Source organism: Lepidochelys kempii, chromosome 2 (assembly GCF_965140285.1).
Source record: "Lepidochelys kempii isolate rLepKem1 chromosome 2, rLepKem1.hap1, whole genome shotgun sequence".
Lineage (NCBI taxonomy): Eukaryota > Metazoa > Chordata > Testudines > Cheloniidae > Lepidochelys > Lepidochelys kempii.
In genome coordinates, this window is record NC_136381.1 from 69,238,753 (window position 1) to 69,252,546 (window position 13,794).

Genomic DNA, 13,794 nt, shown 5'->3' on the forward strand with positions numbered 1-13,794 from the left:
TGCATCCGATGAAGTGAGCTGTAGCTCTCGAAAGCTCATGCTCAAATAAATTGGTTAGTCTCTAAGGTGCCACAAGTACTCCTTTTCTTTTTGCGAATACAGACTAACACGGCTGTTACTCTGAAACTAGTGATAGATAATGGACCACAATTCATTGTAGGAGAATTTCAGTTATTGTGAATGAAATATTATTTTGATCATATAGTAGCAGCCCACATTACCCTCAATGAATGGAGAGGATCAGAGACAGTACAGACGGCCAAGAAAATCTTATAGTAAAAAGATCCCTTCCTTGCTCCTCTGAGTTACAGATCAACACCAATAGCAGCTATTGGATATAATCAGCACAACCATTGTTCCAATTTTGGAAAAGACTTGTGATTGAGACCAATAGTTGAGAGTTCAACTGAAACTCCACATCTATAGTTTGCTGCTCAGAAAGAACTATCAACAGAGCAAACTCTGCAGATGGCAGATGCAGAACAAGACAACGATGACTCACTGATTCCAAACCGACTGTGGCTAGTCATTGCAACTAATGGACAGCTAGTTGATCAAGTTGTTATGGATTCAGGTTGTGTAATTAGAAAGCCATTACAGAACCTAACAGACTGATATGTACTGAACTTCAAAGACAGCATTATAGTGTAAATATTGTAAATGGTGGGAATGTAGAACTGAAAGGGGGAGATGTAATGAAATGATAACCTGTATTATACTGTTCAACCACTAGGTGGCCCTGTGTGTAAAACAACTTATTTAAATGAATCTCAGCCATACTTTACGGAACACAAAAGGATCTGATTATGAACAGATCATGGTGTGTGTCAAGGTTCCTCCCCCACTCTGAACTCTAGAGTACAGATGTGGGGACCTGCATGAAAAACCTCCTAAGCTTATCTTTACCAGCTTAGGTCAAAACTTCCCCAAGGTACAAAATATTACACCCGTTGTCCTTGGACTGGCCGCTACCACCACCAAACTAATGCTGGTTACTGGGGAAGAGCTGTTTGGATGCGTCCTTCCCCCCAAAATACTTCCCAAAACCTTGCACCCCACTTCCTGGACAAGGTTTGGTAAAAAGCCTCACCAATTTGCCTAGGTGACTACAGACCCAGACCCTTGGATCTTAAGAACAATGAACAATCCTCCCAACACTTGCACCCCCCCTTTCCTGGGAAATGTTGGATAAAAAGCCTCACCAATTTGCATAGGTGACCACAGACCCAAACCCTTGGATCTGAGAACAATGAAAAAGCATTCAGTTTTTTACAAGAAGACTTTTAATAAAAAATAGAAGTAAATAGAAATAAAGAAATCCCCCCTGTAAAATCAGGATGATAGATATCTTACAGAGTAATTAGATTCAAAAACATAGAGAACCCCTCTAGGCAAAACCTTAAGTTACAAAAAAGATACACAGACAGAAATAGTTATTCTATTCAGCACAATTCTTTTCTCAGCCATTTAAAGAAATCATAATCTAACACATACCTAGCTAGATTACTTACTAAAAGTTCTAAGGCTCCATACCTGGTCTATCCCTGGCAGAAACCAGCATACAGACAGACACAGACCCTTTGTTTCTCTCCCTCCTCCCAGCTTTTGAAAGTATCTTGTCTCCTCATTGGTCATTTTGGTCAGGTGCCAGCGAGGTTACCTTTAGCTTCTTAACCCTTTACAGGTGAGAGGAGCTTCCCCCTGGCCAGGAGGGATTTCAAAGGGGTTTACCCTTCCCTTTATATTTATGACAGTGTGTGTGACATTGCACTCCATATGTTTTACGGAAATATGCTTATGAGTATAAATATGAAATATGCTTTATGCAAAAGGTCTCTTGCAAGGTATCATAACAAAGGTTATAAACTACTGAATATGTCCCTCCTATTTGTATGCATGTATCATTCTTGTATCTAAAGCTAGAAATACGAAGTATAACTCTGAGGTCCTACTGAAATTATGCAAAGTGTGGACCATTAATGGTGGTTTAGAATCTTGATGGATCCCATTGACTAGGACAATTAGTTGTAAATGGTCTATTTACCTGCAAGCCTTCCTGTGTACGTGTGGGCCCACCCAGGAAGAATGGAGACTAGGGGTCTTACAGTGACATATGACCATGTCACATGATATTGGAATCCATCTTAAATCTGGTGCTTTTCCATTTAGAAGGAGGGGTGGGGACCCAAAGAGACAAAGATTCCTGCCTTGTGCCAAAGCTATAAAAGGGGGTGGAGCAGGACAAAGGAGGCTGCCAATCATGAGAAAACCCCTGCTTACCACCTAAGATGTCTGCTGGAACTAACAAGGACTGTACCGGGGAAAGGATTGGGCCCAGACTAGGATGGAGTCTAGTCTGTGAAAGAAGCTTATTGGAACTCTCTGTGGGTGAGATATTACCTGTAATCAGTTTTTTAATATATTAGGCTTAGACTTGCGTGTTTTTGCTTTATTTTGCTTGGTGACTTAATTTGTTCTGTCTGTTAGTTCTTGAAACCACTTAATTCCTACTTTTTATACTTAATAAAATCACTTTTGTTTATTAATAAACTCAGAGTAGGTGATTAATACCTGGGAGAGCAAACAGCTGTGCATATCTCTCTATCAGTGTTATAGAGGGTGGACAATTTATGAATTTACCCCATATAAGTTTTATATAGAGTAAAACTAATTTATTTGGGGTTTGGATCCCATTGGGAACTGGGTGTCTGGGTGCTGGAGATAGGTAACTTGCTGAGCTGTTTTCAGTTAAGTCTGCAGCTTTGGGGGCATGGACTGGATGCTGGCTCTGTGTTGCAGCAGGCTAGTGTGTCTGGCTGAACAAGACAGGGTTCTGAAAGTCCCAGGCTAACAAGGAAAATGGGATCAGAGGTAATTTCAGCACATCAGGTGACAGTCCCAAGGGGATCTCTGTGACTGAACCTGTCACAGTATGCATAAGCAAGCTCTTTAGCCCAGGCATACCTTTTACAGAAGAACGTGACTGGCAGATGGAAGAGGGGATAGGATTTTATTAAAAGCTCAGGAAGAGCAAAGACATCCTCCAATGTAGTATAAGTTTCTGACCTCTCTGGAGTCTTATCCATTCCTGCTGACAGGGTCAGAGGAGGAAGGCTCTGCATGGCTGGAGTGCAAGACAGCAATGGTACCATCAGTGGTAGAAACCTCTGATCATGCCGGAACTGATGGATCCCAATTTTTTTACTTGGATGTTACCGGTGGAGATGGTGTTACTGGTATGGGGTCCAATACTGGTAAAGTCCTGAATTTATGGGTGTTAAAGTCATGGCCCCGGGACTAAGTGTTTAGGGGTTGAATGAACAGATTTGCTCAATTCAGGCAGAGTTGTGTTGGATGTCTTTGAAGAAGACTGAGAGGGAAGCCTGCTCTGATGTTTGTGTGAGCATTCTCTGCCTTCCCAAAAAGACCCTGATAGGGATGGTGGTCCTGTGGACATGGATTCCCCTGCAACAGTGTCAGACCTTCTGGCGGGAGGTGCACTCCATGTCAATTCAGGCCTATGTATGGGGGAAGCAGTCCCTTGGCCTGGATCTGTCTGAGGCTTCATGGCCTTCTCATGAGGTGTTTTCTAAGTCAAAGTTCTCTCACCTTATGGGTATAGCTAGGGAAAGAGCAGCAAATATCACACCCAGCCATGACATGGTGCCTCCTCAAGACAATATAAACAACTCTGGTGGTCATCACTGGCTGACAAGGAATAGGGGCAGGATACAGAGTTTGAAATCACAGTCTGTACATGCTCAGCAGAGACTTAGATAAAAGTAGCTAAATTCCCCCCAAAATTCCATCAGACTACACATACACCCCAGGACTTTCCCTGCAACTGGAACTCTGGGCTGCTATGGGCAATGTTGGATCCAGGTCTGGTCCAAGCAACTGAACAGAGAGCTGGGAGACTGTCTCCCCTGTGCTCTCAATGCCCTTCCCCGCTTCCCCCCGCCCCCTTGCTGAGCCCAGGTAGCCTGGAGGAGAAAGCTGCCTGATTTGAATGCAGAGGGGACACGAACTGGACCAGTGGGGAATGGGTGAGGGGAATAGGTTGGTACAAGAAACCTGTTGGGGGACAATGGGACTGAAGGCTGGTGGCGGGGACAGGGAACCTGGGACTGGAGTTGGGACAGAGAATGAGGCTGGGACTGGCTGAGCAAGGAGAGTGGAGCTGGAATCAGGGAAGGAAGACTGGGACTGCCGGGAAAGGAAGCTGGCACTGATAACTAAGAGGCTGTAGGGAAGAGGTGAGGGGAGGACAGACTTATCTGATGAGGACCAGGATGCTGGGGGGAACTGAGACTGGCTGGGCAAAGAGACTGGGACATGGAACTGGAGGATGATGACACTGAGATTGGATGAGAAACTCAGGAAGGGAAATTGGGCCTGGGAGCACCAGTGGGAATGGGGAATGTAGATGTGGAAGGAGATGACTGGAGGTTAGAGTTGGGGAGAAAGGCAGATTTGATGAGGAGGCAGAAGGGGGGCTGCAACTGGCTGGACAATGAGAATGGGCACAAGGAATGAAGGTAGCAGACTAGGACTTGTGCAGTGAGTGCGTAGAGTGAGACTAGGACTTACTGGGCAAAGAGACTGGGATGAAAAGTCTGAGGCATGGAGACTGAGACCAGGTAGGTGAGGATAATGGAACTGGGATGAGGAGCAAAGGACGGGAAAGAGACAGGATTGGAAAGGGACAGGTTAGAGGGGATGGGGTAGAAGGGGTCACACTTACAGGGAATGGAAAAAAGCGTCTGTGCCCACTTGGCCAGGAATGGGGCAGAAGGGTCTTGACCCCAAAAGCATGTTTCCTTCCATAGCCCGGAGTGGAACATGTGATTTCTGAGTCTCACCATTCCTCTGCTGTCAGCAAATATTCATGAGATTGACTGGCATGTAATTAAAGTCTGTATCATAATGTATATGCACAAGCAGCCAAATTAAGGTTGCACAGGTAACCTTAATTCTGGTATTTCCTAATTTTTGAGTGCTTGACTTTGCAATCTTAATAATGTTTTTAATGGAGTTCTATTGTGTGTAGTATTTACATCTGTGCATGCCTGCACCCACATATTTTAAAAGCCACAAGACATCACAGGCTAGAAACCAGAAGCCCTGACCAACTCTCAATCAAGTCAATCAGAATTGGATCAGGCCCTAGAAGAGCAATATATACTTTAGAAATGATAACCACACCTTTCCCTTGGTGAAAAGATCCTCTCCTTTCCTTGTCAATTTTCGTCTTCCCGTGTCTCCCAAGAGCCCTCGTAGAGTGACATACACATCTGCATCTGTTCCTGACTCCAGGGATGCAGCCGTAGTAATGTACAGAACATACTCTTTTACTGTTTGAGGGGGGAGGGAAAGAAAGAAGTATTGAAGCTTGGACATTTAAGAAATACATTTAATTTAATATATTATGATTATACTTTTATTTCTGGAGCATTCCTGGCCAAACTGATCTAAGTGCTGTGCAGAATGGTATCACTTATAAAACTACACCTTAATTAAAATAAAAACCCAATGTAATTAAAATTAACAATCAAAACAATTTTTGAGTTGGAAAAAGAGAATGAGAGTAAAAAGTAATAAACAGATCAATACCGATCACTCTAAAATAGCAAAGACAACATCCCTGGGAAAAATAAGCTTTTGATTTATTTAATTAATTTATTTATTTACAAGCATAACAAACATACAAAACATCCATCCTAAACTCTAGGTGACCTTAATAATTATTCAGAACCACAACTAAACATAAAAGGCTCCATTCTGAGCTTTGCTGAATCCATACTTAGCACAGTTTAGGGAGTGAGAGAGGAGGAAACACTTCCTTTGAACCTTGGCCACTGGTCAAAATGCACCCCTGCATAAACCAGAGCACCCCCAGGGCTGCTTTAAATTGTACCATTTTCAGTAATCCCTTAGGGTATGTGCTGCCAGCCGAGGATCTGGAGGACCATTGTATGTTCTAGTCCCATTCCTCTACTTCTAGCCAGCTCCCCCTCATTCCCCTTCAACTGAAGAATCTTTGGTTGTCTTGGTTAATGTAGCTTTAAGTGCTCTTTTTTGTGTCTCTAGAGCAATGCAAAAGGCATTCGGTAAGGGCTGAGGATCCGGCCCAAAGACAAAACCAGAAGCAACCACTACACTGATAGCAGGAGCCAATAAGACCCCATGTAACACAAAGGGATCAAAATTATGGAAAAAACATCACTTCCTGCCTAACATTACCACTCAAGCAATGTCCCTCTCACCAAAAGGTCCTTTAAAAAGAAGAGCTGTGCTGCATTCCCCGAAAGTCAACACATTTGTGCAACTTTGGAGCAAGAGTCTGGGGGAAAGGATTCCAAAGTCAAGTGGCCCTCATAGAGAATGTCCTGTCAATAGCTTCCTCAATTTTATATCAAGGGTGCTCTGGCATGAATACCTTCACTGATATTAAGTATGGCTATAGGGCTGATGTAGAAAGGTGATCTCTCAAGCAGGAAGGTCACAGACCATTTAGGTCTGATAGGTTATAACTAATACCTTAAGCTCCACCCAGGAAATACAGGAAGTCAATGCAGCTGAAGGAGTATTGAGGTAATGTCCTTAAGTCCGGGTACCTATTTAAGATACCGTTTTCTGCACTAGCTTCTGTTAATGAATGGGGGTTTAGGCTCAAAGCAAAGCATATTACAAAAATCTAGTCTTGAGGTGAGAGAGGCACAAATCACAGCAGAAAGTTTCTGGGGAAACTTGGCAATTGTATCATAAATGAGGAAGGCTTAAATTCCTAGGAGCACAAGCATATATGCATCTTCTGTGAGGTACTATATAACTTCTCCTTATCTAAAATTGCAGCACCAAGAGTAATTTCCCTTGGAATTTCCTTTGTTGTTTGGGAAGGGAAACAAAGTAATATTGTCAAGATAAAAATTAACTCAAATGAGTGCAACTCACAAGATTTTCAATCTTCTCAGTGCTCAGGTTCTGCACTTCTTTGTATTAGAAAATGGAATTAATCATACTTGGAAAGCAAAATGCACAACTAAATAAATGGACTGAGTTTCAAAACAGTGCAGAGGATTTAGTCACCTTAACCCATTAAAATGAATGGAAGATGTACGATGAAATCGCTTGCATTGCTTTGAAAATCTCAACCCTGACCCTTGAGCAAATCTTCAGTGTTTTTGTTAAGTAACAAACCTGTTGAAAAATGAAAACCAGCTCGGAGAACTGGAAGTTCAACTACTGTGCATCCTTCAGCATCTGTAAAGTTCCAAAGAAATGGAAATTCTAGAATTTCTTTACTTTTTCTATGTTGAAGTTTCACCTGCACATAAAAAAGAACATAAGCCAATCTCAGTATCTGTGTTCTGGGCTTCTCATGTAAACTGTGATAGATAATCTGTAACTTAAAGAGCCATGATACTGATTAGAGAAAAAGATGAATACTATTATTCGAAACTGGCCTTTTGAAACTGGCCTTTAACAAGGCGGAAGAAGGAAAGGTAGCCAATTAGAAAGTCATTAAGATCCTGTCAAAACTATAGTTGAAAAAAACAAACAAACCTATTTAAGGGAGTTCTGGGAAAAAATGAAAATGTAGAAATCTAACACATCAGTACCATCTGAATCACATGATCTTAAGAATATTTGTTAATTAGTGTATTAAATCTCTGTGAATTATTGTATAAATGAAATAAAGGGATGATAGTGAACAAAGAAAATTGTAGACTGAATTTTAGAAACAATCTTAACAATGAGGGTTATGAGATTGTGGAATAGCCACCCATGGTAAGTAACAGAAGTTCCACTGAGTCATTTAAAGCTAGACTGGAAAAAACACTTGAAAATATACAGAGTAATCCTGTTTTGACTAAGAGATGAAAAAAATGGCCTAATCTTTCATTTCTATATTATCTATCTCACTACCTTTGAAAAAAAATGGCCAAATACTTCTCCCACTAAGCTCAATGTCCTTGGTTAGCAAAAATCATAGGTATGTGGCATCATTATGTAGGCCTTCAAAGGGCTCCTATATTTTCCATGATGTGATAGAAACATTGAAAAGATTAAAAAATGAAATGTAGGCTCTGGTATAGAGTTAAACTAAAGAGAATTCTCTCTTTCATACTAATGTCTGTATGTCTGCAAAGTTTCTTGAAAGTCAGACCTCGCTTACTGTGCTTTCCTTCTTCAAGAAGTGGGAAGAATAAAAAACTGTTCTTTTATTTTGGCTAATATGTTCTCCAGAAATGAGGCATCTATTATAGTTATTTCATGTACTGGATATTGTACTAGAGTGATGTGAGATAGTTTATTCAAAAAACAAAAAATTATTTTTCAGTGCTTTTAATTACAACGATGAGGAGACTTTAATTCTCAGTCCTAATGTTAAACAGCAGAATGAAGCTCCTGACATTTCCCTGTATTGTGAGGACAAAAGCCCTAGACTGTGAAGTCCACTATTGTATAATTTAAATAAATAGCAATAGGAACACAGGACCTATCGTACTGGATCAGATCAGTGGTCAAACTAGACTAGTATCCTGCCTCTCACAGTAGCCAGTACTAGATGCCTCACATGAAGATCCAAGAATTCCTGCAATGGGTCTATGAGGGCAAAATCCACCCCTAATGGAAGGGAAACCCTTTCTAATCCCAGACAGCTAGCATTCTGCTTATGCCCTTTGTATTTTTAATCCTACCGAATCTGACTATGGATATTCTCATTATCCACATAAATGGTAGCGATCTTCTTCTAACTGAGCTTTGAGTCACTGCCATGACTTAATGAAGTAAAGCATGCTAATGGCTATCACTGTTTGTAATTACCAAGTTTCTATCCTCAATGCACAAATTTCCATTGTGATCCACCATGTTTTACAATCTTCCAAAGGCAGTTATAACTTTATCAACAGACTTACTAGATGAATATTTCATATGGAAAAGAAGATGAAATTAACAACGGGAGGAGCAGATAAATGTCAGGTGCTTCATCCTGCAGTGTAACTTCGCATATTTAGACTGAGAACTAACATTTTCCCACTTAATTTTGTTATGAAAATGAAACACAAATATTAATGGATTAAGGCATAATTAAAACTGAAAGTGGGGGGATTCTTTCTTATACCCGTCCTTTTATTGTGCCTGCTAGAGTTGATAAGGATTTTTTCTGTGCAGTGTAGTGCCATAGCAATTTTGATGTGATGTGAGGTTTTAGCTTCAGCATCTTAGACGTCAGAGGAAAGAGTGTCACTTTTGCTATTCATTTCTTTTTCTAGGATGCCAACTTTAATGGCAGATATTTTTGTCAAAAGGCATTTCCAGTGTCTCACTTCCTTAGTGGTTTTGGATCATAGGTCCATAACATGTAATAGCCAATTTGGAATTATGTAAACCAGTGGCAATAGTTATGAAAAGATAGCACTGGAAAAGCTATAGACTACGGCACCTCTGTTAGCTGCCCTCTAGAAATCCAACATAAGTTTACAGAATTTTTGTTGTTCAAACATATTCTAATAAAAAATGTTTTGAGCACATTGTGAAATCACTGCACCAACATTGTTAGCAGATCTACTTACTTTGTAAATAAGAAATGTTATGTATTTGAACGTAACTGGAAGCTGCTTCTGGAAATAACTGTAGCTTATGAAAAGAAGAGAACTTAAAAATAAAATAAAATAAAATAAAATAAAATAAAAAGATCTGAGCTTGCTTTTTAGTGGTTTTTACCTCACGACAATGCCAGATCTCTCCATTTCTGGCATCTTCTATTTCCAAGCGAACTTTGCATATAGAGGTGAATTTCTTATCTAGTTCCACTGATGTCTGACAAATCTCAGGCTTTTTAAGGGATCCTTTGGGAAATAAGACTGGAATACTTGTACCTTTTTCACCACAAATAGTTAAAGACATTTTAGGGCTCATGCTTGAAGCATCACTAGTTGTAACAGTGACATCCCAAGTCCCTAGTGAAACAAATCAGTAAAAAATAATTAATTCATTAACTGCACTTAATATCCAATATAGTACAGATGCTTGTAGCACGGTGAGTGAGTGAATGACTAACAATTGACTTTCATTTTCTCATTGAACCAGAATCTAGAAATTTGTTAAACTCATTCATTATCATTCACTGAGTATACACAGAAATCCTAGATTAGAGCTTTGACCTTTCTACCAGAGGATACCAATTATCAATCTTTTTCACTGGATTTCAACTGTTCAAGTACCCACTTAAACTAGACTCTTGAAATTTGGTAGGTATGTTCATTCACCAGAGGCCACTGAGAAACACCCCTGACTCCACATTTGACATTTTTATTTAGGTCACCACAGGACATCAAGTCCTTCTTCCACAAGGTGGTCATATTAGTTACTCTCCAATTTGAAGAAATCATGGTCTTTTGGGTTCAGCAGTTACACTGATCAGATTTTAACAGATGTGTTGTTCATATTGAGACTCCTAAATATGGCCCCTATTCAGGAAATCATCTGTATTCAGGACAGCATATAAGCATGTGCGTAACATAAAGTTAAGCATAAGTACTGTCCTAAATAGTGATGGACTTGAGCATGTACTTTCCTGAATTGAGGCCACAGAAAACACTCAAAGCAGTAGCTGAAACAAGAGATATAAAAGAACTGGAAGATTTCACTGGATATTGAAAAGGAATAGTAATTACTCTTCAAACCAAAGGGGTAGCCTTTCACACTCAAACTCCCACTGAAATCAACATCAGTTTTGGGTGCAGAGGGAATGCAGGATGAGACATCATAGGTTCAAAGTTAACAGTAAAATTTTACTCTAATATGAGACACCACCATTTGGTTTGAATTAACTTGTTTAATTTTTGTAATTAAGCCCCCAAACTGCATCCCTATGGGGAGTCCCACTGACATCAGTGGGACACCACATGCTGGCCGAGTGCATTGATGGATCAGGGCTTAAGGCTGTATGTTTGTCATGGCCATGATTTCTATGAAAATAAACTTGACTTTTGAAGAGCTTTTTGGTCACCTGGGCTGGCCCACTACTGAGTATGATTCAATTACTTTTTTAATTTGGCTCTGTATATGCCCAGTGAGCTAGAGTATGGATTGAACCATTTAAAATCATTTTATTGTAAAATAAAAGAACTTTGCTGAAAATAATTCAGTCAATGACGTCCTGTTTTTATTCTCAGAATTTCCCTGAAAGCCAGACTAGGCAGCCTTAACACAATAGGATAAATCCTGAGCTGGTGTAATTTATCATGTTTCTATTAACATCAATGGAGCTATGACTATATCTATATATGTACATAGACATAAATGGAGCTAGATTAGTTATACCACCCAAGGATCGGCTCCCATGAGTTCAAATGTACAGACTTCAGTGAAAGAGAAAATTAGCTTTAACACATTCTTAAAATCATCCAAAGTAGCTTTTCTATAAATTAAGATGTTGTGATTTGAAGGCTGACACAGCCAACTTTATCAAAGCTACAAATAAATTAAACCAAAGATAGCAATGAAAAGTGAATGAAAGTTAAATGAAAATTTCCTACATCTCCACTGGCACATGGAATGTTGTTTTTAGACCTTATGGTTATTAAAATACTGAATGTTACTCGTCATGGACTTTGGGAACTATTGGTAATTCTCAATCTGGATTTGGGGGGATAATGTTACACTCTGTAACAACATAAGAAGGCAGGTCCTTCTTATGTTAAAAATGGCAACTATATATTGATGAATTCACTGAGGTTTAGGAGGTCAGTGTTTGTAACTGCTGGTCCTACACTCATGTTTCCAAGATATTGAAAAGGAATAGTAATTACTTTTCAAACCAAAGGGGTAGCCTTACACACTCAAAATTCTCACTGAAATCTGCAGCAACATTTCTCTGATGTTCCAGTGTTCCCTTAAATTATGACAGAAATCTGCCTACTGTACCAAAAGCATGCAGCTCAGACTGAAGGATGTACATTTTGCTTCTCTGTGCCTATAACAAACACAGCTAATGTACACAAAATACTCAGAGCATAAAATGGAACATCCATAGGTCACAGCATGTGTATAAAGTAACCTAAGTTCTATTAAAATATTGCAGTTTTTGAATGCAATTTCTAATATTCAGATTGGTTAGGTCTGGGCATGGAGTCTTGTCTGTCATTTGTGGTTCAGATGCCATAAATGGACCCTGATCAATATGTTACTCCCTTCCAAAAGAGATTATGGGAGAGAGCCAGGTATAGTGATAAAGGGTTAAAGGCTTAAAACGTTTTCAGTGTCCAAATTCTTTCTGAAGTTTCGTCTTCTGTTCATTTCAAATTCTGAATAGAATTCTGGGTTCCACTGACCCCTAAGATAAATACCATTGAGAATTGGTACCACAGACGTACCTTTCAAATGAAAATGCACTGCAAACAAGAGCAAAGCCAATGGCAAACATTCACGCATACGGTAAAAACACTATGTTCTAAAATAAATGTTTCATGTCTCTTCATGTGACAGTGCTGCGAGAGCCTTCTGCTCTGCATTTCCCAACATATGGCACAACCTACTTTCTTTCTGCCTCATCAACTCAACACCGGTTTTCAAATTCAATCTGAAAACATACTCACTGAATAACAAATACTTCTTAATCTCCCTCTTTGTGCTGTTATTTTTTTTCTTTTAGTATTATAACTGTATTTACCAGCTTTGTACAGTGCTGGGGATACAGTTTGTACAAAAGAAGCTATTCAGAATAAAGTGGTACTGTATTAAGTCTCAATTGACCCATCCTGGGGAAAAAAAACAAAATACAATCAAATTAGAAGCCCGAATGTGTTTTGATGATTTTGCATCTCACCCTGAATATTTCCTGCCAACCTCTCATTTCTCACTTTTCCAAGAAGTCTCAACTCTCGTTCCATCCGTCCGTCACCAACTCCGCTGTCTAACCATTGCTGGCATGAGAATACATATTGGCAGTCACTGTTGCCTGATTCTTGGATGGTGATTCGGTCCAGGTACCATCCAGCTCCATAACCCATATTCTTGTGTTCAGCTAGCACTTTGATTAACATTCCGAGGTCTACGGCTTTCACACTGAAGCTATTAACCTGATGGGAAAACAAGTCACAGTGAATTGCACATAATTAATAACACCAGTTATTATTAAAATGTATTTACCAAGGTTGTGTCAGGTAAAATGGATTCGTTTCCATATTAAATCATTCATTTTTGTGTTGGCACAACAGAACGATAGGGAATTAGACTGATATGCATAATAGGCTGATATTGACATTTGGAGGTCTTATTATAAAGGAAATATTTGGATCCTTGCGTCCGTATATTTTCCCAGTCTCTACCCAGAGAGTCCATCCCCTGGATTGCGAGGAACAGAGAATCTATCACTAGCAACCCTCGCTCTGGTGTGCTCCTCCCTTGGGTGGAGAGAAAGAGGGAAGCATTAATTTACTTGCAAAAGACCCAGGCATGTTGCTGGCCCAGCCCTCCCACTCCAGATCAACCCTCCCCACACCACCCAAATGGAACTCCATGGAGGCTGAGGAAGTGACAGAGGCCAGTACTAGGATGCACCAATTAAACAGAACTTTATCTTAAATGAGGCCTTTTGTTCTTAAAATGTTTCCAAGCCTTGTAGATCCTAAGTCTTCTTAGCTTCTAGAAGGGAGAAGAAGCCACATTATAACACCACCAGACAGAAATAGTGATGTTTTTATGACTGTGCAAATGAAAGACAACACAGACAGCAGAAAGTATAACTAAGGCTGTTCATGCAGGCAAATGAGAAGAGATGTG

The 13,794-nt window shown here is 39.9% G+C and overlaps 1 protein-coding gene across 1 annotated transcript in view; it reads right to left on the minus strand.

Moving 5' to 3' along the window:
* Nucleotides 1-13,794, minus strand: part of RP1 (RP1 axonemal microtubule associated) — a 295,040-nt gene that overhangs the window by 41,475 nt on the left and 239,771 nt on the right. Inside the window, exons 44-47 of the mRNA XM_073329615.1 lie at nucleotides 12,839-13,091; nucleotides 9,733-9,968; nucleotides 7,201-7,327; nucleotides 5,206-5,354 (exon numbers count right to left, since the gene is read on the minus strand). Of these exons, the coding sequence (XP_073185716.1) occupies nucleotides 5,206-5,354; nucleotides 7,201-7,327; nucleotides 9,733-9,968; nucleotides 12,839-13,091 (765 nt within the window). The remainder of the gene's footprint in view (nucleotides 1-5,205; nucleotides 5,355-7,200; nucleotides 7,328-9,732; nucleotides 9,969-12,838; nucleotides 13,092-13,794) is intronic.